At 53.3% G+C, this 24,935-nt stretch overlaps 2 protein-coding genes across 7 annotated transcripts in view; one reads left to right on the top strand and one right to left on the bottom strand.

Annotated features, from left to right (window-relative positions):
* Positions 1-10,359, top strand: part of PLEKHG6 (pleckstrin homology and RhoGEF domain containing G6) — a 34,752-nt gene extending 24,393 nt beyond the window's left edge. For 5 of the 6 annotated variants that reach the window (XM_054443288.2, XM_054443285.2, XM_054443286.2 and 2 more), the window contains 6 exons: positions 217-336; positions 661-793; positions 909-1,024; positions 8,301-8,446; positions 9,100-9,792; positions 9,985-10,359. In XM_054443288.2, the coding sequence (XP_054299263.1) occupies positions 217-336; positions 661-793; positions 909-1,024; positions 8,301-8,446; positions 9,100-9,792; positions 9,985-9,994 (1,218 nt within the window). In that variant the 3' untranslated portion in view covers positions 9,995-10,359. The remainder of the gene's footprint in view (positions 1-216; positions 337-660; positions 794-908; positions 1,025-8,300; positions 8,447-9,099; positions 9,793-9,984) is intronic. The other variant, XM_054443291.2, reaches the window with a different exon arrangement.
* A 251-nt stretch (positions 10,360-10,610) lies between these two features.
* On the bottom strand, positions 10,611-24,588 carry TNFRSF1A (TNF receptor superfamily member 1A). The gene is made up of 10 exons (XM_054443293.2): positions 23,666-24,588; positions 15,959-16,112; positions 15,605-15,733; positions 15,231-15,380; positions 14,933-15,011; positions 12,713-12,786; positions 12,459-12,572; positions 12,128-12,156; positions 11,638-11,926; positions 10,611-11,472 (listed from the first exon to the last, which is right to left on the bottom strand). Exons 1-10 carry the CDS (start codon positions 23,702-23,704, stop codon positions 11,162-11,164), a joined length of 1,368 nt encoding a protein of 455 aa, XP_054299268.1. The 5' UTR covers positions 23,705-24,588; the 3' UTR covers positions 10,611-11,161.
* Positions 24,589-24,935: the final 347 nt, after the last annotated feature.

Genomic DNA, 24,935 nt, shown 5'->3' on the forward strand with positions numbered 1-24,935 from the left:
TGGGTGCTACAAAGGTGTCCATCATTCCTACCCAGCGGTGACAGTCCAAGGGGTAGAGGTCAGAAGAGTGAAAAAGAGGCCCTGGGAGGCTTTCTCTAGCCCGTGGGGGAAGGATACAAACAGAAAGGTGTTGGTGGCAGAACCAGGAGCCGCCCTTGGCCAGGAAGTCCAGGCAGACTGCCGAGCGCTCTGACCCCTCCCCTCTGTGTCCCTCAGAACCTGCGTCCATTCTCCACCCTGGACCTGATGTCCCCCATGCTGGGGGTTGCGTCTGAGCACACCAGACAGCTGCTGCTGGAGGGACCTGTGCGAGTGAAGGAGGGACGAGAAGGGAAGGTGAGGGTGCTGCGGACAGAGTGGAGGGGACGGGGCACGGTGGGAGAAGGTAAGAGGCAAAAACGCCGGAAGTGAGAGAAGAGGGGTTTGGGGAAGAGGATGTGGTTCTGGCTAAGCCCCAGTCATTTGTGTCACCCTGAGCCAACCACTTTCCCTGCCTGTAAAGCGAGAGATGGGACCAAGGCGACGCCCCTGGCCACTCCCGCATTTGAGCTCTGCGTGTGTCCCTGTGTGCCTGCGCATTATGCCTGAGCCTCCTCCCGGACCAGCCCTGCCCCTGGCTCCAGCTGACCCTGTCTCTTTCCCCTACACCCCCACCCCCAGCTGGACGTGTACCTGTTCCTCTTCTCTGATGTGCTCCTCGTGACCAAGCCCCAGCGCAAGGCAGACAAAGCCAAGGTCATCCGCCCCCCTCTCATGCTGGAGAAGCTCGTGTGCCAACCCCTGCGAGACCCTAGTACGTCCTTCCTTCAGGGAGTCTTTTCTTTTCCCTCTTCTCAGCGAGGGGAAGGAGGAGCTGGGATGGAGATCAAATAAAGGCTGGCCTCTTGAAGGTTGTCTCCTCCATCCAGACAGCTTCCTGCTGATCCACCTCACTGAATTCCAGTGTGTCTCCAGCGCCCTCCTTGTGCACTGTCCCAGTCCTACAGACCGTGCCCGGTGGCTGGAGAAGACCCAGCAGGCCCAGGTATGGGAAAGCCAGCAACGGGGAGGCATGGGCAGGGGTCCCTGGAGCTCAGAAATGGGAGCACAGCGGTGGCTCACACCTGTAATCTCAGCACTTTGGGAGGCCGAGGCAGGCGGATCACCTGAGGTCAGGAGTTTGAGACCAGCCTGGCCAACATGGTGAAACCCCGCCTCTACTAAAAATACAAAAATTAGCCGGGCATGGTGGTGTCTGCCTGTAGTCCCAATTACTTGGGAGGCTGAGGCAGGAGACTCACTTGAGCCCGGGAAGTGGAGGTTGCAGTGACCTGAGATCATGCCACTGCACTCTAGCCTGGGTGACAGAGTGAGACCCTGAAGAAGAAGAAGGAAAAAAAAAAAGAACGAAGGAAGGAAGGAACGAACGAACACGGGAGCGCAGAGGGGAGGAGAAGAGAGAGGCTGGGGTGGATTCAGGTTCAGACTGGACAATCTGATGTGCCCCAAAGAGGGAGGCAGAGCCTCCACCATCCATCAGAAGATGAAAAAAGCCTTTGGCCAGCTATTGTGCCAGCCACTGGGAGAGCCCAAGATACAGCATCCCCTGAAGGTTTGTACAGCCTGAAATGATTAACTTCTAGAAGTCATCTTCCATTTGCAGACATTTACAGGGCACTTGCCGAGTACGGGCACTAGGGCTAGGTGCTAGGGAATCAGAAAAGAATAAACCACCATTCCTGCCCTCAAGGCATAGGTGCTGCAGCCTAGTTGAGTAATTAGTATACAAATAATAGAAAGAAGTTATGTAGAATGAAGCTGGGACAGAGAAGGGAGCAAGGCATTGTCTGCTGGGTCTGTTTGGAAGGGCCACAGGAGCTGATGTCTGAGCACCATTTGGGAAGATACCTAGGTGTATGTCAGGGAGTCAGGGGTGGAAGGGAAGGGCATTCCACATGGAGGAGCAGAACGTGCAAAGGCCAGAATTGTGAAACAGTTGTGTGTGTTGAGAGAACTGACCCCACTGGTATTGCTACAGTATAAAGTACAAGAGTAGACACAGCAGGGAGAGGCTGGGGGGTAGGTGCCACCAGGTCATGCCCATCTCTGCATGTCATGATAAGGCATCCTATAGATGAGCTTTGTCCTTTGGATGACAGAGGGCCAGTGAAGGAGTCGGGCAGGGGAGTGATGTGAGCAGATAAAAAGCGGGATGAGTTCAAAAGAAGAGAGATGCAAATGGAGCTGTATGAGGTCCCACAAACTTGGTGGCCTAAAATGCATCAGAAGCTTACTGTCTCACAGTTCTGGAGGCCAGAAGTTTCGAATCAAGGTGTTGGCAGAGCTGAGATCCTCTGGAGGCTCTAGGGGAGAATCCATCCTTGCCTCTTCCAGCTCCTGGTTGCCCCAGGTGTTCCGTGACTTGTGGCAACAAAATTCCAAACTCTTTCTCTGTCTTCCCATGGCCTTCCTCTCTGCATGTCTCTGTGTCCAGATTTCCCCCTCTTTTCTCTTACGAAGACATGAGTATTAGATTTCGAGCCCATCCTAAATCCAGGGAGAACCCGTCTTGAGCTCTTAGGATCTCTGCAAATCTGCAAAGACTCTTTTTCGAAATCAGGTCACATTCACAGGTTCCAGAGGGTAGGACTTAGATATATCTATCTTTTGGAGGGGCCACTATTCAACCCACCACAGGAACGGAATGGCCAAAGAGAGGCGAAGATTTGAGTTGGACTTTTAAGGATGGGAAGACCATGAGCAGAAGAATCAGAGGACCAATTGGGTTGGATATATTTCTGGAATAACGGCCATATCTGCCTAAGTCTGGAGTACAGGGTTTGTGTGAGTGCGTGGTAAGAGGCCAGATTCCACAGAATCTCAGAGCTGCAGAACCCTGTGGCCTGGATGGGCTTGAGTTGAATAGGGTCAACAAGAGACAGCCACCGTGAATTCTTTTATTTTTTTTTTGAGACAGAGTCTTACTCCATCGCCCAGGCTAGAGTGCAGTGGCATGATCACAGCTCACTGCCACCTCAACTTCCTGGGCTCAGGTGAGTCTCCCAGCTTAGCCTCCCAAGTAGCTGGGACTGCAGGTGTGTACCACCACATCTGGCTAATTGTTTGCATTTTTTTGTAGAGACAGGGTCTTTCCATGTTGCCCAGGCTGGTCTTGAACTCCTGAGCTTAAGCAATCTGCATATCTTGGCCTCCCAAAGTGCTGAGATTACAGGTGTGAGCCACCGTGCATAGCCATGCCATGAATTCTTGAGCAAGGGTGAAATCAGTGTGTTTCCTCTCGAATTAGGTTTTCAGGAAATCAGATAGCAGTGTGCTAGGTGGGCTGGAGGAGGGAGAAATTGATGACAGGAGGTTTATTGTACTAGTTTGGGTGTGAAACATGGAAGGTTTAGTGCCACAGCCTTAGGGAGACATTGCAAAAAGGGACAAAAAACAAAGGAGAAGAAAGGAGCTAAAGAAGAGGGAAGAGGCCAGGTGCGGTGGCTCACACCTGTAATCCCAATACTTTGGGAGGCCGAGGCAGGCCGATCATGAGGTCAGGAGATAGAGACCACGGTGAAACCCCGTCTCTACTAAAAAAGACAAAAAATTAGCCGGGCGCGGTGGTGGGCGCCTATAGTCCCAGCTACTTGGGAGGCTGAGGCAGGAGAATGGTATGAATCCAGGAGGTGGAGCTTGCAGTGAGCCTAGATCGTGCCACTGCACTCCAGCCTGGGCGACAGAGCAAGACTCTGTCTCAAAAAAAAAAGAAGAGGGAAGAGATGGGGGAGGCTTAGGGATACTTTGGTTAAAGTCTATACTGAATTCAGAAAAATCCAGGTTCAGACACCGGTCCTACCAGGTCCTAGCCATATGACCTTGGGTAAGTTATATGAACTCCCTCAACTTCAGTGTCTTCAGCTGCAAAACAGATATACACAATGACAGTACCTGCTTCCTAGGGAGATTCAAAGCTGTCATTCGGCTTACGCACACAGCCTGGTGCCAGCACTGGGCACAGGCTCAGGAACTCCAGATACCCAGCGGCAAAGAGCACAATTGGCCTCCCGAAGCTTCAGTTTGGAAGACTGCATTGGCAATGGGACCCCAGACGGAAATGCAGTCATCAGAAAGGGAAAGGGAAACATGTTTGTTTAGTTATTGCTTCCTCGGTGAGGTGGCTTTAGGGCAGGAATATTTAAACAGCAGCTCTTTGAAACTGAGGCAGCCAAGATAAAACCTAGTGGAGATATCTTAGGGGCTTTGGGAAATACAGAAACAAAGACCTGGAATTCAGGTGAAAAAGGAAAAAGACACACCCCAAGGGGAGGCAGGTGGGTTTTGTGATGAGAGTGGTCTCCCATCTGCCCTGCCCCGTGCTTCCGGCTCGGTTCACAGTCCCCTCTGCATGGCAGGGACTTCTCTCCACCACTTCCACCTAAGCCTAAACACACTTTCCACTAGGCTGGACTGACTGGCAAGTGACATCATTCTGGTGGTTAATCAAATTTTCTTGGCCAGGTGTAGTGGCTCACCTCCTCTAATCCCAGCACTTTGAGAGGCTGAGGCAGGCAGATGGCTTGAGCCCAGAAGTTTAAGACCCAGCCTGGCCAACATGGCAAAACCGCATCTTTACAAAAAATACAAAAATTAGCTGGGCCTGGTGGAGCGCGCCTGTAGTCCCAGCTACTCGGGAGGCTGAGGTGGGAGGATTGCTTGAACGCGGGAGGTAGAACCTGTGGTGAGCTATGTTCCTACCGCTGCACTACAACTTAGACAACGGGGTGACACCTTGTCTAAAAAAAAAAAAAAAAAGTTAAATAAAAAATTTTCCTGAAGGCTAGAGGCTCAAGGGGAGCCCAGGGACAAAAGCAGAAGCTAGTGGCATCAGTGTTCCTAGAGCCCCATGTCCCCAGGATAGCCAGTGGGGCTGGCAGTGAATGGCAGGCTGCCTTTTTTCCTTCAGAACTGCCACCTCCACCTTCAGAACTTTCTCCTCTTTTTTTGGTTTTTAGTCACAGAACAACAGCCAGACCCTCACCTTCTCCCTTTAGAACCCCCAGGGCTACTAAAAATTACGGGTATTTTACTATGCAAAACAACTCAGTCCCCTGGTAGTCTCACTCCAGGCTAACAGGAAAGATCTGTCAAGATCTATAACCAAGATATGCACCCTGGCCTTCCTTAGCAAAACAAAGAAAACTGAAACTTTGAAATGACTTTTCCTGCTATTGTCTCACATCAAATTCTTAGGGAATCCTCTCTAGAGCCATCCGTCTTTGTAAACTGAAGAGGGCAGTAGAAACTCTGTTGGTCCCTTTCCTAGAGCAATCCCCAGGGGGCAGACTGTTGTTTTTCTCACCCTGGCAGAAATGTTGACTTGCAGATTTATTCCTAGCGGGTCTAGCTGGGATGACTCACACTTTTAGAGAAAGTAAGCTTCTCCAGGGAGAAGAGACTGAATCTTGGGGAATGCCCAGGGACTGAGAAGAGGAAAAGGAACTGAGACAGGAACAGAAAGAGCTGTCAGAGATGGCGACCAAGAAATTAAAGCAGGGAGACTGAAGGAGGCAGCCGAGGCTAAGAGCCAGGGTCTGAAGGAGAGGCCCGAGCAGCTGTCAGGGAGTTACTTCACCTCTTGGGGAGTTGCAGTGCACGCAGGACAGACAGTCCGCAAGTGGCCAGGCACAAGGCCCAGCACTGTATGGGCACTCCATAAATGTTTGCCATTGTCATCATTAGAAGAAAGGGGTGGTCTTTGGGGCCTGGGTAGGGCCTGCTGCTGACTGGGGAAACGCATCTGCATCTGTTGCTCAGGAAGTCAGTGGGAACCTTTCAGAGTTGGGTTTTAGTCTGGCACTGGCGAGTTCTGGGAGGAGAGTGGGTGAATCTAGGAGCCACCCCAGAGAGAGCAGGGAAAGGAGGCATTTCCTCTCCACGGGGACAAAGGAAGAAGAATCCTGCTGGAGGCCCTCCCTTCCTCTTCTCAGTTTTGTAGGGGTGTCACATTCTGGCTTAAGCGCCAATTTCCTTTTCCTTTCCCATCGTCCCCTCTGCCCCTGTGTCTCTCCTCTTGTCCAAGCCGAGAAAATCCTCCCAGGGTTGCTGGAGATGCTTTGGGATAGCCAGGAGGCACCTCCAAGAGCCCCCTCCCGCCCATTCCCCCGACCCCCCGCCCCATGCTCAGGGCTCCCCCGACCTCCAGCCTCTTCCTGGGGTCGGGCAAGGGGCAAGTTTAGCAGAGATGCTGGCATTGAACGTCCCTTACAGAAACCCTGCTTCCTTCCAGTTATTTTCTTTCACATAACACCCCTCCCCTGGCACCCCAAACACAAACCTGAATTTGGGTCCTGTGGGGCAAAAGGGCACCCCAGCAGGACAAGCAGATCGGCCCAGCGCCTCCACCCTCTCTTCTGTCACTTCTTCCCTCACTTCACATGGAGTTGGGAGATGAGGCCTGGGAAAGAGGGAGTCCTGCCCCAGGTCCTGGCCCTGGCAGGTTTCCTGCCCCCAGGCACCCTCCGCTGCTCCCGCCAACAGACCACATCTTATGAGAATGCTGTCACCCTTGGGAATAAGTGACTGGAGAGCCAGAAAAAGCAGAAATTGGAAATATAAGCCTGGTGTCATTTTCCTATCCCTGTTCATCCGTTTCGTCTCTTGTCCTGACCCAGCTGCCCCAGGGTTTCTTGAGAGGCTTTGGAAAGTCCAGGTGCCCAGGAGTTGCTGGCTCATGTACTTCAAGCTGGGGAGATAGTGGAAACATTTAACAATTAGTATAGCATGGGCATCAACCAATCAGAAGGGAGCGTTGCACTAGAGGTCCTCTGCTGTGCCAGAGGTTATCCCCCTAGTTGCTAGATCATGGGGATGGGGGAAGTGGATGAGGCCCAGGCAGCAGCCATTCCCTTACCAGCATGGAAGACTTCAATATTTTAACAACAATATGGCCATACCAGCAAGTCCTGATATCAGTGCTGCCCACAGCAGCCACCGGTACCTCCCTTTTGCCAAGGCTTGCCTCCGCCTCCAACTTCAGCTCTGCCACCTTCTCTTCCCTCTCCCTCCCCCTCCCCCTCCCCAAGCCAACGACCAACCTTCAGTAACTCTTTACCCTTCAAGGCTGTCCTTGAAAGTGTTGCAGTGACTGAACTAGGACTCAAAGAGCAAGGCCCTGTCCCAGCTCTGCTTCTCCGTACCTGTGGTACCTTGGGCAAGTCACTTCACCTCTCTAGGTCTAGGTTTCTTATCTGTAAAATGGGCTAACATTCATGTTCTTCACACCACAGGACAATGGTGTGTATCAAATGACCACATGTGCAAAAGTGCTTTGAAACTTTTTTCTCAGATGGCGCTATTTCCTTCTGATGGTACCTGTATGAAAATGCTGAGGGAGGGAGAAGACAGACAATATAATGCGTCCTCTCCTCAGCCTTCTAGGAAATTTCCTCCCTCTGAAGGACAGCAGAGTCCTCAGCCTGGGACAAAGCCCACCTCTGCCCATGTTCTGCCCTCCTGCTCCTCCCAGCTTCAGGTCAGAGGCCCCAGGTGGTAGGAGAGAGATGCTCTTGAAGGAGCAACCGGTACCAATTCAGAACACTTATTCTACCATCACCACCAACCAGGGAGGGCTTCCTGAAGGAGGGGGCAGACCTGATAACAGGTCTGCCAATGGGACATGAGAAGCAGGAAGACCTGTACAGGTAGGAAAAGGGCCATTCTGTTCGCCCCACTCACCCCCAACACTAGCTCCAGAGTTTGGTGCCACCAAATCCTGGCACCACTCCACTTTCTTACTGTGAGAAGTACCCCCTCGGGCAGTTACTTAACCTTAGAGTCTCCATGTCTCAGTAGTAAGGTAGGGGTAAAAATATCTGGTTCATGGGGTTTTTGTAAAGATTAAATAAGGTAATGTAGGCCGGGCGCGGTGGCTTATGCCTGTAATTCCAGCACTTTAGGAGGCCAAGGGGGGTGGATCACAAGGTCAGGAATTTGAGACCAGCCTGGCCAAGATGGTGAAACCCCATCTCTACTAAAAATACAAAAATTAGCCGGGCATATTGGCGGGCGCCTGTAATCCCAGCTACTAAGGAGGCTGAGGCAGGAGAATCGCTTGAACCCAGGAGGTGGAGGTTGCAGTGAGCCAAGATTGTGCCACTGCACTCTAGTCTGGGTGACAGAGCAAGACTCTGTCTCAAAAGATAATAATAATAAAATAAAATAAAATAAGGTAATATATGTAACGCACTTAGCAGGGTGCCTGGCAAACAGCAAGTGCTCAATAAATGAGAGCTCTTAATAATGAAAGTGTCCTGTCCCAGGCCACCCTACAGAAGCTGAAGGCAGAGGAGTATGTTCAACAGAAGAGGGAGCTCCTGACCCTCTATCGGGACCAGGACAAGGAGTCCCCCAGCACCAGGCCCTCCACGCCTTCCTTGGAGGGCTCTCAGAGCAGCGCAGAGGGGAGGTAAGGCTCACATGGACTACAAGGTCTCCCTGAGTAGGAAGAGGGAGCCATAAGGCTGAGAAATGGCATTACTGCACATTTTTGGTGGAATTGGGAATAGATAGAGGAACGCAGGCTGTAGGGCAGGATAGGGAAGGTCGGTACCAGCCGTGTTGGGTTGGAGGTGGGGGATAGGGCACAGACAGCCTACAGAGTTAGCCTGCCTAGAGTCACACAGGAGCACCGTGAGAGGAGCAGGCTTGAGAGTGAAGGTAGGTGTGGATCTGCAGAATATCAGAGCTGCTAAATCCCCGGGGAGTGTGAGGTTCATCTAGGATAGCAGCACTGCTTGGCAGCAGCTTAAGGAGAAAAGAAGAATCGATCATTGAGGATAATATCAGGTAAGTTCAGGAACCACTCAGCAAAAACCTGACTACCCACTTGATACAAGATCCTGGACCAGATGCTATGGATAAAACAGGGTAGAGGCAGCCCGTACTCTCTTAGGAGCTTAAAATCTAGCCAGCCAGATGAGAAAAACAATCACAGTGCGATGGAAAGATGATACCAAAATAAATTTGGAGGAGGGGGCATTTCTGGATGTAGTGATCGAGGGAAACTCCCTGGACTTGAACTTGCCCCCTATACATCTGACTCTTCGCCATTAATTGTAGGATTCCTGAGTTCTCGACCATTATCCCCCACCTGGTGGTGACAGAAGACACAGATGAAGATGCTCCCTTTGTGCCAGATGATACCTCAGATTCTGGCTACGGCACTTTGATCCCAGGCACCCCCACGGGGTCCCGCTCCCCGCTGAGCCGTCTACGCCAAGGAGCCCTTCGGCGGGACCCTCGCCTCACCTTCTCCACCCTGGACCTCCGGGACATCCCTCTGCGTCCCCACCCTCCTGACCCCCAAGCTCCTCAACGCCGAAGCGCCCCCGAACTGCCAGAAGGAATCCTAAAAGGAGGCAGTCTTCCCCGGGGGGACCCACCAACCTGGTCTGAGGAAGAAGATGGGGCCTCTGAGCAAGGGAATGTGGTGGTGGAAACACTGCACAGGGCCCGGCTTCGGGGCCAGCTTCCGTCCTCCCCAACCCATGCTGACTCTGCAGGGGAAAGCCCCTGGGAGTCCTCAGGGGAGGAGGAAGAAGAGGGGCCTCTGTTCCTGAAAGCTGGCCACACATCCCTGCGCCCAATGCGGGCTGAGGACATGCTCAGAGAGATCCGAGAGGAGCTGGCCAGCCAAAGGATTGAGGGGGCCGAGGAGCCCCGGGACAGCAGGCCACGGAAGCTGACTCGGGCCCAGCTGCAGAGGATGCGGAGGCCCCACATCATTCAGCTGGACACCCCTCTGTCCACATCGTAAGTGCTGGAGGGAAGCTGGCCTGGGAGGGGGCAGACGGGGATGTCTGTATGGTGGTGGGGGGGTGCAGTATAGAAAGAGGGCAGTGCAGGAACAGGGGCTAAGGCAGGAAAAGCTCTCCACCTCACTCTTCACCCGACCCTCACCCATTGCCACTGACTGTCGCCTAACACCCCCTCCTGTCTTTTCAGAGAGGTATGAGGAATACAGAGGACCTTTGGCATGCATCTCTCCCAGAGGAGATCTCTCCCCAGTAGTGCTGGTCACCCTCCGGCATCCGTGACTCTACCTCAAGGACCACATTTCCCAAAGGAAGCCTGGCCCAGGCACCCTGCCTCCTGCTCTGAGGACTTTGGGGATCAAGAACTGTAAATTTATGTATCATAGGTGCACCTGAGCCCCACAGAAAGTTGTGCATAAAAATGACTGCCCTGGCTGGGCATGGCTGCCTGTAATCCCAGCCCTTTGGGAGGCTGAGGTGGGAGGATCCCTTGAGCCCAGGAGTTCCAGACCAGCCTGAGCAATATAGGGAAATCGTGTCTTTACAAAAAAAATTTTTAAAAATTACCCAGGTGTGGTGGTGTACCTGTGTCCGGAGGCTGAGATGGGAGGACCCCATGAGCCCAAGGGTTGGAGGCTGCAGTGAGCGCACTCCAGCTTGGGCAACAGATGAGGGTGGTCAGAACAAGAACCTGCTACTCCTCTGTCAGTTGGCGTGATGGTGGTGGGCTACCTGGCCCTAGTGCAGGGCTTTTCCCATCTCACCCCTCAGGATCTGGGCCTCTGCCCCCACCTCCCATCCCGACAGACCACTGTCTCCAAGAACAGAGCTTTAATTTCAGAGTTTTAGTGTATTTACAAAAGTCCACAGCTCCAGCTGAAGGTCCCATTGTTCCGTGCTCGCCCCTGCCTTGGGACAGTTCAGCTTGCTCTGTGCTTGTCCGGGCAGAGGGCACAGGAGTGCCGTTTCTATTAGTGTAACATGATTGATTTAAAAACAAAACAAAACAAAACAAAAACCAAAAAACTGCTTATGTACTGTGAAAAAGGCTCAGGGACGAACCAGGGGCCCCCGAGCAGCCTTGCTGGTGAGGACACCCAAAACGGGCATGAGGCATAGCGTCCCTCATCCTCGCAACCACCCACTCAGGCTCTTGAGCCCACGGCGCACCTCTCTCCGCGTGCGCAGCGCTGACTGTCGGCGGCGCGCAGGCAGCTGAGAAAAGCTATGTACATCGAGGGGTTAGCACCAGGTAGGCGGCTGCTAGCTCCTGCTTGCCCCTCCAGGACCCCTCCTCTCCAGAAAAAAGTGGGGTTGGAAGGGGATCTCGCAGGACGGTCCTTAGAGCTGCCCGCGGGGGCGCAGCCTCATCTGAGAAGACCGGGCGCGGGCGGGAGGGCGGCGGGGCCGCAAAGCGCCTCCTCGATGTCCTCCAGGCAGCCCAGCAGGTCCATGTCGCGGAGCACGCGTCCCAGCAGCTCCAGCGTGGCCTCGCGCCGCGGCGTGCGCCGCCTCCAGGCCGCCAGCATGCTGTATTGCGCCTCCCGCAGGCAGCGCCCGTTCTGCAGCTCCAGCCGATCGATCTCGTGGTCGCTCAGCCCTAGGCGCCGCACGAATTCCTTCCAGCGCAACGGGGGCACGTTCTCCACCACGGCGTACAGCGTCGCGGGGTCATCCGCTGCGGGGACGCGGGGGGACGCGGGCCGGTGAGCCTCGGGCGGCAACCCCAGGCCCCGCCCCGCGTCCCGCGCCCTCCGCCTCTGCTGGTCCCCTCTGGGAGCGCCTCCCGCGCTCCCCCGGCCCTCCCCCAGCCTCCTCGTCTCCAGCCGCAGGAGAAACTCACTGTCTAGGCTCTGTGGCTTGTGGGCGCTGTCCTCCCACTTCTGAAAGGGGGTGGGGATGGGGTCGGAGGCGAGGGCTGTCACAAGGATGGGGTCAGCCCCCTGGTAGGGTGGTGCCACCTCTCTGCGGGGAGCCGCGAAGTTGGGACAGTCACCGGGGGTATAGGTGGAGCTGGAGGTGAAGGTGGAACTGGGCATGGGACTGAAGCCCAGGGTGGGGGTGAAGCCTGGAGTGGGACTGAAGCTTGGGGTTGGGGCCAGGGGCTTAGTAGTAGGTCCTTCAAGCTCCCCCTGAAAGAGAGAAGGTGGCGCAGCATTAGTGCGGGAGCCAAAACCAGCCGCGGCCCTCTTTATTCTGGATGGGGGTTGGGACTTAGAGGGAAAGAGGCGAGCCCCCCGGGAAGTGAAGGATGATTCCAGGGGATCTGAGTATTAGGTAATTATAAGGAATCGTCAGGGACATCTGGGAGTAACTCTCTGATTTCATCTCACCTCTTTTTCAGGTGTCGATTTCCCACAAACTGAGGAAAAAGAAAGAAAGCATCATAAATTTCACTTCCTCTCTCAGCCCTGGCACCCTGGACTCAGCTGGCAGTGGGTACTTGTGGTGACATGCCTCAGGACCTATGAGGCCCCGGGGACGAGAGAGCTACTGATGCAGCTCGACCTCTACCCAGCCATCCGGGGCCACCTTCTGCCCAGAGTCCCCAGCGGTATGAACCGAGGGGACACTCCTCACCTTCCTCCACACATGTCCATCGCACCCATCCACGTCGTCCCCCACTCCCACCAGCTCCCTCTCCCTCCCAAAGGCCCCACTCACCAATGGAGTAGAGCTTGGACTTCCACCGTTGGTAACGATACATTAAACCAATGAAGAGGAGAGATAAAAGGCAAAGACCAAAGAAGATGACCAGGGGCAACAGCACTGTGGTGCCTGCAGACAAAGCAGGTGTGGTCAGAGGAGTGAGCAGAGGGGGGCTGCAGGGGTAGATGGATGGGTGGGATGGATGGATGGGTGGGGGCAAGGAGAGGGAGAGGGCAGGTGAGCATGGGCACCAGGTCACTTCTTCTCACCTGAGTCCTCAGTGCCCTTAACATTCTCAATCTGGGGTAGGCACAACTTTGTGCACTCCAGGCTTTTCTTACAGCTAAAAGAAGAGATGGCACTGGTGAACAGAGGCCCTACCATTGGAGGAACACAGAAAAACAACCACACAGATTGTTGGACATCCTTTCTTTACAAGCATTTTTGCTGTCTCTTGATATAATTTGTTTTGGGAACTGATGCAGAAGGATGAAACACAGTTAATCATAGAATCATTTAATTTTAGAATTGGCAGGGATCTTGAAAGGGCTGTGTAGAAAATGTGAAAAGCAGTCAGGGCCAGGGTGTAAGTTCCAGTTCATTCCTTGGCTAGCAGTGTGAATCTAGGCAAGCCATTAACCCCCAAGCCTCGGTTTCCTCATCACCACAGGGATCACCCACCTCTCAGGATTGAGGATTAAGCAAAATCATTATGCCTCATTTAATAAGTGCTTGAGAAGGTAACTAGCTAGCTGTTATGGGATTGCTGTTTCATCACTGTTTTGCTGATAAGAATCCTTTGGCAAAGAGAGGTTAAAGGGTTTTTTCTTAAATGACACTGCTAGTTATAGTACCTGACTTCGGGGAGTCGGGGTCAAACATGCATGTGAAAAATTTAAAAACACATGTTACTGGGGCAGCCAGAGAGCACCCTGTAGAACTAGCAGATCTTCCATGTTGGGAGTTGTCACTGGACAGTGTGGAGTGATGAGAACTCTATGGGGTGGTGCTGGAAGGAACTTGAGGAGTGAGTTCCCGCAGAAAGCTGAAAGCAGGGAGAGGCACTTTAGCGCACCTCTCAAGCTCATGGTGAGAACCACATAGAATGGTATAAAAGTGATTTCAAGAAGAGATGAAGCCAGCCGGGTGCAGTGGCTCACGCCTGTAATCCCAGCACTTTGGGAGGCAGAGGCAGGTGGATCACCAGGAGTTTGAGACCAGCCTGACCAAGATGGTGAAACCCAATCTCTACTAAAAATACAAAAATTAGCCAGGCATGGTGGCACATGCCTGTAATCCCAGCTACTTGGGAGGCTGAGGCAGGAGAATTGCTTGAACCTGGGAGGCAGAGGTTGCAGTGAGCGAGATCGCACCACTGCATTCCAGCCTGGGCGACAGAGCAGGACTCTGTCTCAAAAAAAAAAAAAAAAAAGATGAATATTAATGGAAAATAAATAGCTTTGTATCAGACGTGTTGTAGGTTTTGTTTGTTTCTTTGTTTTTAGTTCTCACAAATTCACCAAATGAATGTCATTATGCTTACTTTAAATATAAGAAAGGTAAGGCCCAGGCCAGGCGTGGTGGCTCATGCCTGTAATCCTAGCACTTTGGGAGGCCGAGGCGGAAGATCGCTTGAGCCCAGGAGTCCGAGGCCAGCCTGGGCAACATAGTAGGACCCTGTCTCTACAAAAAGTAAAAAATTAGCTGGGTGTAGTGGTGTGTGCCTGTAATCCCAGCTACTCAGGAGGCTAAGGCAAGAGGATGGCTTGAGCCCTGGAGGTGGAGGCTGAGCCACGGTTGCGCCACTGCACTCCAGCCTGGGCGACAGAGTGAAACCCTGTCTCAAAAAAAAACAAAAAACAACAAAAAAAAAAGCCAAAAGAAAAGTCAGGCTCAGAGATGTTAAGAAACTTGCCCAAGGTCACATAGCCAGTAAGTGGCTATGCTGGGGTTCAAACTCTGAGAGCCCTCAGAGTTTATTCTTTGCAAGTGAGTGACAAGAACAGCCTCTGTGGAGCCAGGAGTGGGGAGGCCTGGACAAAGTGACTAAGGAGGAAATACCATATTGCATCAAACCTAAGACACCATCAAGAATAAAAGGCACTTTTCTTTACATTACTACCCAGACACAAACAAAGCTGCCAATTCAACCATGATGAATAATCAATTATAGGAAGTTTGATTTCAGACTGTAAGAGTGTATGTCCTAGAACCAATGAACTATTGTAGATCCAAGAATCTACATATCTGAGTTGGAAGGGCTGCAAGTCCTTGGGGCATGATCTTCCATCCTCAAAGACTTCTTCAGATTTGAAGAGCAAGGGGAAGGACTGCCTGGTGTCTTAACAAAGTGTCTCTTACTCAGCCAGTAGGAGCCTGAGCACTCTGGGGTATCCTGGCATCCGTTGCCCCACTAATGGCTCCCATCACAGTCACTCGTCCCAACCCATGCCACCATCCAGTGCTCAGCAGCTCTCAGAGATACTCACTTACTACAGGAGACACACTCATTTTCTCTTAGAAAGAACCCTGCATGGCAGGTGCACACGGTGTTCTGTTTCTCCTGGCCTGTAGGGAGAAGTGCAGCACAGCTAAAGGAGGAGCGCCTGCAACCCCGGCCCACAGGACAGAGGAAGTGATGAGGGACAGGGTGGGGGCGGCCAGAGAGGAGTTGGTTGTCAGACCCACAGACTACAGGAGGGGGAAGGAAAGGAAGTACCACCACGTGGGGAAGGGGCCAACCCCTGGGGTGGAGAGAGGGCTTGGCATCAGGAGAGCTGCGCTCACAGGAGAGGTGCACGGTCCCATTGAGGCAGAGGCTGCAATTGAAGCACTGGAAAAGGTTTTCACTCCAATAATGCCGGTACTGGTTCTTCCTGCAGCCACACACGGTGTCCCGGTCCACTGTGCAAGAAGAGATCTCCACCTGGCCCATTTCTGGTGAGGGGAGAAGTTGGGGTATGAGTCCTGCATCTTCCTGTCCCTGCATCCCCTTCCCGACATACCCCTAAGTGTGTGTCTGTCTCTGTAACACACACTCATATCCATGCAGTGTCCCACCAAAACACACACCTTCCTGCCCACACCCACCAGCCTGCACACAGACAGGCACCCACACACCGCTCAAGACCTGCCTGACTCTCCAGCCTGTGCACACTCACCCTTTCGGCATTTGGAGCAGCTGAGGCAGTGTCTGAGGTGGTTCTCTGAAGCGGTGAAGGAGCCGCTCTCACACTCCCTGCAGTCCGTATCCTGCCCCGGGCCTGGACAGTCATTGTACAAGTAGGTTCCTGTGAATGGGGCAGCAGAATTAGGCTGCGGGTGAGAGCACAAGGAAGGAGCCCCATGCTAGGGACAACAGCCAGGGCCGATTCCCTGAAGTCTCTAGGAGAGGAGGGAGGGAGAAAATCCCAGCCCAGGAGAGGCAGCAAAGTTAGGGAAGAACATCTGGAAGAAGCAGAGGAAGAAGCAGCACCCCAGACCTGAGGGCATTCGCCGTTTGCACTTGCCCCTACCTTTGTGGCACTTGGTACAGCAAATGGAATTATTTTGAGGGTGGATATATTTTCCTTGGGGACACACACTATCTCTCTTCTCCCTGTCCCCGAGGTGAGGGACCAGTCCAATAACCCCTGAGGGGTATATTCCCACCAACAGCTCCAGGAGCACCTGGGGAAGAATCAGATAGAGGAGACACCATCAGGAGAGGGAGGGATGGGAAGCTTAGGGGCAGCAGATCTGAAACTTCCCGGGCTCAAGTCCTTCCTCAGTGAAACATTCTGCCCAGGCCACGCCACTCACTAAGTTTAGAGTTCTTCCTTGAAACTTAGACAGTTGGGACCATACAATCTGATGCTTAATTGTTCTCTAGTTGTCCTGTGTGTTCATTTTTGTTCCCTCAACTCAAAGCTAGTAGGCCCCAGATCTAAGTTGTATTTTTTTTTTTTTGAGGCAGGATCTTGCTCTGTTGTCCAGGCTGGAGTGCAGTGATGCAATCACTGCAGCCTCCACCACCCACACTCAAGCAGTCCTCCCACCTTAGCCTCCTGAATAGCTGGGACTACAGTCGTGCACCACCAGGCCCAGCTAATTTTTTTTTTAGTTTTAGGAGAGGCAGGGTCTTGTTATGTTGCTCAGACTGGTCTCAAAATCCTGGGCTCAAGTGATCCTCCCATCTTGGCTTCCCAAAGTGCTAGGATTACAGGCGTGAGCCCAGCCCTGTATTTTATCCCTACTGTGAAATCCCCCACAGCAGCTAACAATGCTGGACACGGGGCAGATGTTGAAAGGATGTGTTTTTGATTGGGAATTGGCAGGTTACTTCAGTGATGGCCCTTTCTTCCAACAAGCAGCCCTAAAGATTGGGGCGGTGTTTCTCCAGCTGGGTGCTGGGTTCTCCATGTGATCGCTTTGTGAACATTCACAGAGGTAAACAATGAGGATCTATGCACATCCTGGGAGTATGTTACACCATGAAAAGCTTTCTGAAAAAGTCAGCTGGTGGTGGGGGCGAGTGATGTTCCCGTGAGCACACCGCTCCTGGGGAGTGGGCAGAAGCAGAAGGAAGTTTATTTACATGTTTGTATCAAACCTTACTCTGCCTCCTGCCCTCACACTCCCTGGCCCATCCCCTCCACCTCAAAATTTACAAACACCCGGGGTTGGCACGGACAAATGGGGAGGAGAGTAAAAGGGAAAGGTTGGGGATCCCGCATGGGTAGACAGGGGGCAAAGTTGAGATGGGGGCAGGAGTGGACAAAGGTGTGCAGGACACAGGCACATAGAGCTGGCCAAGGCTAGTGACCCAGCTTGGATGACTGTCAGGTCAGAGCTGAGGGCGTGCTGGGGAGTCCTGCACGCCATGACATTCCGGAAGGTATGCTTTGCAGTCTCAGGCCAACCCCACAGCAGCTAAACGGCTTGTCGTGTTCTGGCATCAGTGCCAGGAAAGCAAAGCCAGGAGTGAATATTTAGCTCTAACTTGGACTTTGATCTCTGCCAGCTTCATTTCTGGTTTTCCCTGGGCTTCTGTTTTTGTTTTTTTTCTACTATAAGAGACACTTTGTGTAAAGATAAGAGGGTGTCCTCAACGCCTGTTAAACACTGGGGAGCAACTGACTCACCAGATCACAGAAACCCCAGGGCAGGGAAGGAGGGTCAGGCAGCCCACAGCCACCCAGCCTCACCAACTCCACATTTCGGAGCAGGAGGCCAGTCACACCCTGAGTCAGCCACGGGGAGACGCTGCAGCTGTAGCTGTGCAGGCCCGGAAGTTCAAGCCTCAGCCGCAAACATGGGAAGCCACACACAGAAACACAACAGCAGCCCCCGCAGGTGGAGGCATGTGCCCCTGCTCAGAGGACAACAACCTTCCCCTGCCCACACCAGCCAACACCGTGCCACCTCCGCTGAGAACAGGACTGGGGCTTCCAGGGCAACAGGAAGGGTTTGGAGTGGTGATGGGAAGAACTTCCCAATCCTGAATGTGTGGTTCCTTTCCCCGAAGAAGCCACTGGAGCACCTAAGGTCACTGGCACTTTGAATCCCATCCAGGGGGCTTGAGGCAGAGTCAACAGGCAGAGACAGAGTCATGACGAAGAACTGGGGGACGCCAGCCCCAGACAGCCTTAAAGGGAGCTTTTCAGGGACCTCTGGCCAGTGGGGGATGAGCCTCCCTGGAGGGAGGGAGGGAGAGAGGCTTTCTCAGGCCACGTGTTCCCTTCTCTTTCCAGCACTCTGGGGGTTAAGTCAGATCCGGGAAAGGGAAATCTTTTCCCAGCAACTCCGCCCCAGTGACTCAGGCCAGAGGGAGGGAGACCTAGGGAGGGGAGAGGGAACTAGCAGCTTCCCCAGCTCCTCAAGGGTCATGAGTCAGCAGAAAGGAAGAAGGCACTAGCCTGCAAGTGGGACGCCATCTAATCCCTTCTTCCTATGGCCCAGTCCCTCCTTCCCATCCCCACTCAACCCCCTTCCAACCCCTCCCCATTCAAAGAGCCAGGCCACAGACCCTTGCCCCACTTGGCCCACATGTTCCGGGAAATGCCTCCCTCTCCCTATTCCATCCCGAAGGGAAGTCTCCCTCGACCCTGGCTTCCGCCCATCAGGTCTGTGCCCTCCCTTCCCTGAGGGCCACTTGGCTCCTCCTAGCCCCTCAGCGGCCTTTAGCTGAGGCCCCGCCCCAGCTCCTTCTCCCAGTTCAACAAGTCTCCAACAGCTAAACCCGTTCCTTGAGCTCTCAGTCCATCCCCCAACACTCCCCAGTCCCAGCAGGAAGCAAGCCAAGGCTGCCCTCCCACCCTGGGTTCACTGCATTCCCACAGCCTGGCTGGTTCTGACCAGTTGTGCTGGGTTTGGGGGCCTCCCTAGGGTCCCCAGACAATCCTTAGGAAACAAGGCCAGTTCTGAGTCTCCACAGCCCCTCCCCAAGCCCACTGGCAATACAGGAAAGGCTCCAGAGCCCTGAACACCCACTTCCAGGAACCAGGGAGCAGGCAAGAAGGGTTGCCAGATGGAAGAACCAGCCCTGCTTCCCAGGCTTCCCCTGGCCCCCAGAATGCTCCAGGTCAGCCCTCTCTGATCCCTAGGAGCCAGGGCCCTCAGACTCCCCACCACTGGGCACCACTGCTGGCACCAGCTGGCCCCAGTGAGCCCCGTCCTCAGCAGTTGCATAAATGAAGCAAAACAGCAGAAACAGGAGGTGAACTCTTTAGGCCCAGACTCCAGCCTGGAGCAGAAGGGCAGGAAGCTGGGGTGCCTGTGGAGAGACAGTTGAGGGGGTGGCCCAACACCCCTCCAACTCCCCCACAATTTCCGCCAGAGGAGGCTTTAAAGTGTGACTTCCTGTGCTGGGGCTGCAGTGTGGGGAGGCGACGCTGAGATCGGCCTTGTGGTCTGACCCTGATCCAGCCACCTTGCAGGGACCCAATTAGTGTTCCTTTCCCCCTCATTCATGTGTCTGTTCATTTAATGTCAAGGTGTTGGGGGAGGTCATGGCAGCTTCTCCTCCAAGGGCCCAGTTGAGGTCCCATCTCCCTCCCGTAAAGCCTCCATTGACAATGTCTGTTTCCTCCACCCCAGCTCCTTAGACCCATAGCCCCTGTGAACTCGAAGCACGTGAACTGACCCTATCTACTTTTGGCTCTTATCATAAGATGGTTATATTGGGTGACAGATATGATCTCCCCAAAGTGACCACAAACCTTGTAAGATGAGAGATCAAAAAATGTCTTGGTCAGAAAGTGTCTTATCCTCCCCTGGTGTCCTCTCAGCTCCCAGAACCAGGCCTCCAGACTGGGAGCAGATAACTATGGATCAACTGATCGATCTAATGATACATCTGTCTTCCACTCTAGTAGAAGCCAGTGATTCCCAAAGAGGGAAGTGAGGAGACAGCACCCCTGGTAGGAATATATTTATCTGCGGGGGAGAGTTTTCAGACCATCTCCCCACCTCCCTACACACAAGCACACAAACCCTTACTGAAGAGTCTGGTGTGCTCCTCTCCTTTTGAGAACCACTGATGAGTGAACACCGTGCGTCCGAATGATACAAAGGCAGAAAGAAGTTGCAGCACCTCTCCTCTAGCTTGGTAGGCGCACCCTTCCACATGACCATTCCCCTGACCCTTAACATGCCCCGGACGGAATTCATCCGTCTCCTCACCTAGACAAATGACACAATCGACTTCCCGGACGAATGCGGAGAACTTGCCACGCTCTCTCCCCAGGGCCCCGTCCCTATCCCTGCCACCATCCCATGTGTGAGTTCATCTTGAGAGGCCTCCCCCTGCAATCTCTCAGTCCTCTCCGCATCCCTGGGTTGCCTCACACCTGGGTGATTGCAGGTGTCTTCTAAGCCTCTCTCCTGCTCCCATCCATCCTACACACTTTTTTTTTTTTTAATCTTCATTCAGGCTTTAACTTGCACGCACAAGTGTGTGAACCTTCCTCTCCATCTCCAGGGCCTGGCTCCAAACAGCATTTCCATGGTCATGGAAATGATCTGAATGAGCACTTCCAGAGATACCTCACTTCTTTTTTTTTTTTTTTTTTTTGAAACAGGGTCTCACTCTGTCGCCCAGGGTGAAGTGCAGTGGCACAATCATAGCTCACTGCAACCTTCACCACCAGGATGGAATGTAGCGGTGTGGTCAGGGCTCATTACAATCTCCACCTCCTGGGCCCAAGCCATCCTCCCGAGCTCAGTCTCCCGAATAGCTGGGATGACAAGCACGCCCCACCATGCCCCACTAATCTTTGTATTTTTTGTAGAGACAGGGTTTTGCTGTGTTGCCCAGACTGGTCTCGAACTCCCGGACTCAAGCAATCCACACGCCTCGGCCTCCTGAAGTGCTGGAATTACAGGCATGAGCCACGGCACCCATCTGAGATGCCTCACCTCACTTCTAATCACAGTCCAGGCACAGAGTGTGCCCTAGGAGAACAGCTTCTGAATAAACGAATGAATGAATTCCTCCACCTGGAACCATATTCAACACTCTTCCTCCATCCTCTCCCCCACTCCCTCTAATTCTCCCATTCACATTTCTTAGTGTTTCTCAACATGGTCTTTCCACTCCCGAACCAAGGTGTCTGGCTTCCTGCCACCCTGCCTATCAACACGAAATCCCATCTCTCCATCCCTCTCCTCTTCCTCACATCAGTGTCCAACTCTGCTTCCCTCCTTTATAGCTCCCTGACAGGCAGTGACTTCAGAGGTCAGCTCCACATCCACTTTTCTATGAGGCTTTCCCTCCCCCATCCCATCTGACCCATCTCTTGTTCCTTAATTCATTCGCAAATAGTTAAGGGGCACAGTTAATGTGACAGGTCCTGTATGGGTGCTAGGGATGTTGAGGTGGATAATACACAGCTCGTGCTCTCAAGAGCTCTCACTTGAGTCAAAGACAGTCAGTTGTAGGCACTGAGATCTATACAGGGAGTGCTGCAGTTGCACGGCGAAGGACACTGAAGCAGCGTGGGGAAGCTCCTGAATTTTCTGGAGCTGAGCACAGGAGCTGAGACCTGCTAAGCAAGGCAAGGCAGTGGACTAAGGCTCATCTCCTTTCCCAGTTCTTCCTCCTCCCACTGGTGCTCCAGGACACCACATCACAATGCACTTGTGGATATTTTCCTTGGGATTGCTCTGAAATCATTTTTCACTGTAAGCCATCTTGGTTACTAGGCTGTAAGCTCTTTGAGAGCAGCAAAATCCTGTTTGCTTTGCCACAATCTCTCCTGTATCATTCTTCCCTACTCCCCTATCCCACTTCTCTCTGTCTCTCACACACACACGCGCACACACACACACACTGTGAGCTCTGCATTGCCCACTGAATGGTGAGAAATTCAGAAGGATGCTGCATTCCCTTTGTTTCCCCTTTCCTCCAGCTCTAGGCCAGTCTTCTGTCCCTTAGGGCACATAATCCCACCTGGGCTGAAGCAGCCCAGGACCCAGGCACTTCCCTTTACCTGTTCAGGCTACCTTAACCCTCTGTTTTCCCAACACAGGTAGCCAACCAGTAATTACTACTAATCACAGCAATATAAAAACTTTATTGAGTGCTTTCTATTTGCTACAACCTATTCCCCTGATGGACTGTCAAAGCTGTGGGCAGGGATTTTGTTCTCTGCTGTAATCCCAGCACCTATCACAGTGTCTAGCCCAGAGCACACACTTCATAAATCAAATCAACACTTAACATGTATCAGTCTATTCAGTCTTCAGAACAACAGTATGAGGTCACGACTGTGACACCCATTTTGGAGATAAAGAAACGAAGGCATGGAAGCTTAGGTTATATAAGCTGCTCTTGTTCGTGCAAGAGGTACGTGAGGGAGCCAGGGCCGCCCCCAAACAGAAAACAGAAGCAGGATGTCAGGGCAGCTGGCTGGTGGGGAGACCGTGGGGGAAGGACAGTGGGAAGAAGGGAAGAGGGGGTGGGACTAAGGAGGCAGGAGGAGGCAGAAGAAGAGTGAGGCCCAGACAAGAGACGTGCTGCCTGGGGACCTGGGGCTGGGACCAGAGCGGAGCAGAGAGGAGGGGAAGGAGGATTAGTGAGAAAAGATTTCAAAAAAAGAGGCTCTGAGAAGTCTGAGGAGAGTCTGGGGAGATTGTTGGAAGAAAGGAATGGTGGGAGAGGAAGAGTATAAGGCACTAAAGAGAGGGGAGGTAGGCGCAGCCTTCAGAGGCCGGGCAGGGCAGGGCCACAACAGGGCAGGGAAAATCTGCCCGACTAGATGGGCCCAGGGCATCTGAACAGGATGATTCCTGGACCAAGACGTGGAGGACGATCAAGGATACGTTGAAACAAGGCTGAGGCCAGAGAAAGGGACATTTTCCAGTGACGAAAACAACTTTCTACCAACTTCCCCAAACTGAACTGTAGAATAAGAAACCAAGGGATTGTTGTTTAGGTCTGTGGGAAGCGGCGGGGAGGGGAAGCCGGAGGACAGGCCCAGGGACACTGACCAGGTTGCGGGTAGGGCCAGCTCCCTGGGAAGGCTCAGTCCCACAGAGACCACCTGCCTAGCAGCAGGCAAAAGGGTAAAGAATGTCCCCAGGTGAGAGGCCGGGGCTTGGCCAGGGCACTGGGGACACTGTCCACTGGGTTGCCCTGCCCCATCCAGTGTCCCAGCCCATTCTCAAATACCTCCCACCACGAGCATCCCAAACCCACCACACCACCCCATCCCCACTCCTCAACTCACTCCCCCACTTCACCAGCTGCCAAAATCCTGCCCTACCAGGTGTGCTCCACCAGGTTCCACAGGCAGCCTCGCCTCCCCACAGCCCAACACACTCCAGGCCAGCCAGCTGACCGGAGGGACAGAACTCAGAACCGTCTGGACTCCCCGAGCGCTAACCTTCCTACTCACACTCCCTTCTTTTCCCGCGAAATCTGCCCCACCCTGGGCCTATCTCCTGCCCACATTCCCTTGGCCCCCCGCAAACTTCCATGGCTGTCAGGGGCCAGGGCTTCCTTTTACTCTCTCCCTTTCAAACTTCTCCCATTCCCCTGCCTCAGCGCAGCCCCCACTACAAGAGGCGGATGAATGGGGAACCCCACACTGGCAGCGGCTGAGGTTAGGACCTGCAGGCCTGAGGCTGGTGCCAGGACCAGGCCTGGGCAGGAGAGGCTCAGCCCCCTCCCGGAAAGGGCCCACGCAGGCCGGACGGTGCCTCGCCCACCAGCCCACTCTTCCCTTTGTCCCTGGTCTCACCAGTGGCAGCAGCAGGTCAGGCACGGTGGAGAGGCCCATGCCAGACAGCTATGGCCTCTCACTCCCCCATTTGGGCTCAGGGCAGTGTGGCAGCGGCAGTGCTGGCGGCTTCCCGGGACTCGGTCTGTCCAGGACGTCCCAAGTGCCTTGGGGTGACAGTTGAGGGTTGAGACTCGGGCATAGAGATCACGGCCTGGTCCCAGTGATCTTGAACCCCAAAGGCCAGAACTGGAGCCTGAGTCCAGAGAATTCTGAGAAAATTAAAGCAGAGAGGAGGCGAGAGAAGGTGGGAGGGGAAGAGTGAGGCGGTGTCGCAACAGCGGGACAGGAAGAGCTGGAGGAGGAGGCCAGAGGAGGAGGGAGGAGGAGGCCCAACGTTCTTTAACTCTTTGTAGTCCAGTCACAAGCACAGGAGTCCCAGATCTGGCTGTCTTGCGCCGCCAATCCACCAATCCGACCACTCCCAACCAAACACCAAGGGGCAATAACCCCTTGCCTGCATCACTAGCCTTTCCTAAATGGATCACAGCAGTGAAAAGACCCAGAGTTTGGGAGTCAAATTCTCTGGGTTCCAGTTCAGAATGCTTAGCTTTTTAGCTAAGAATGTGTCTTGGACACATAACTGAACCTCTCAGACACATAACTGAACCTCTCTGGGTCTGTTTTCCAATTTGCAGAGTGGAGATAACCTGTCTCCTGGGGTTCCTGTAAGGATTTGTTCAGATGGGAGAGATATAGATAAGCATCTGACTCCATGTCCCTTAGTAATCCTCCACTTTACTCCAGAGTTCTTCACTAGCCTGCTAGTCTCCCTCTTTCTTGGGAATTTACTGATCCAATCCAAACCTCAAAGTAAGTCCTAACCCTCGTTTTCTGCCCCGACTGGGTCCCTGCCATTCCTCACCCCAGGTCTCATCCAGTCTGTGCCTGGCCAGGTCCCCCCACCCTGCCCCACTGTTGATCCTGGCTCTGCCACCAATCATGGGACATCAGGCAACTCCTCTCCTAAGCCTCTGTTGGTTCCTCATTTATTAAATAGGGGTAACGGTGTCTGCCCACCTACATGGGGAAAGTGATGCCATGAGAATCAATGAGACATATCCACGAAGCTGCTGTGGAAATAAAGATATCTCCATCAGGTGTTCCTAGCATATTCCCAGTGCCTTTTTCCTAAATATTCCAATACATCAATTATAACTCACCTTAGAGATCATCGACTACAACCCCTTAGGTTTTTTTATTTCTTCGTTTTTATTTCTTCGTTTTATTT

This window comes from Pongo pygmaeus, chromosome 10, assembly GCF_028885625.2.
Source record: "Pongo pygmaeus isolate AG05252 chromosome 10, NHGRI_mPonPyg2-v2.0_pri, whole genome shotgun sequence".
NCBI classification, from domain to species: Eukaryota; Metazoa; Chordata; class Mammalia; order Primates; family Hominidae; genus Pongo; species Pongo pygmaeus.

Bases quoted from the DNA above. Each gene is read 5' to 3' on its own strand.
- TNFRSF1A (XM_054443293.2), bottom strand. From the start codon at position 23,704: ATGGGCCTCTCCACCGTGCCTGACCTGCTGCTGCCACTG. The intron at 15,012-15,230 runs GTGAGCGCAGCT...TTCTCCCTACAG, and splicing joins TGGGACCGTGCACCTCTCCT to GCCAGGAGAAACAGAACACC. The intron at 11,927-12,127 runs GTGAGATGAAAT...TCTCTCTTTCAG, and splicing joins AATCGACACCTGAAAAAGAG to GGGGAGCTTGAAGGACCTAC.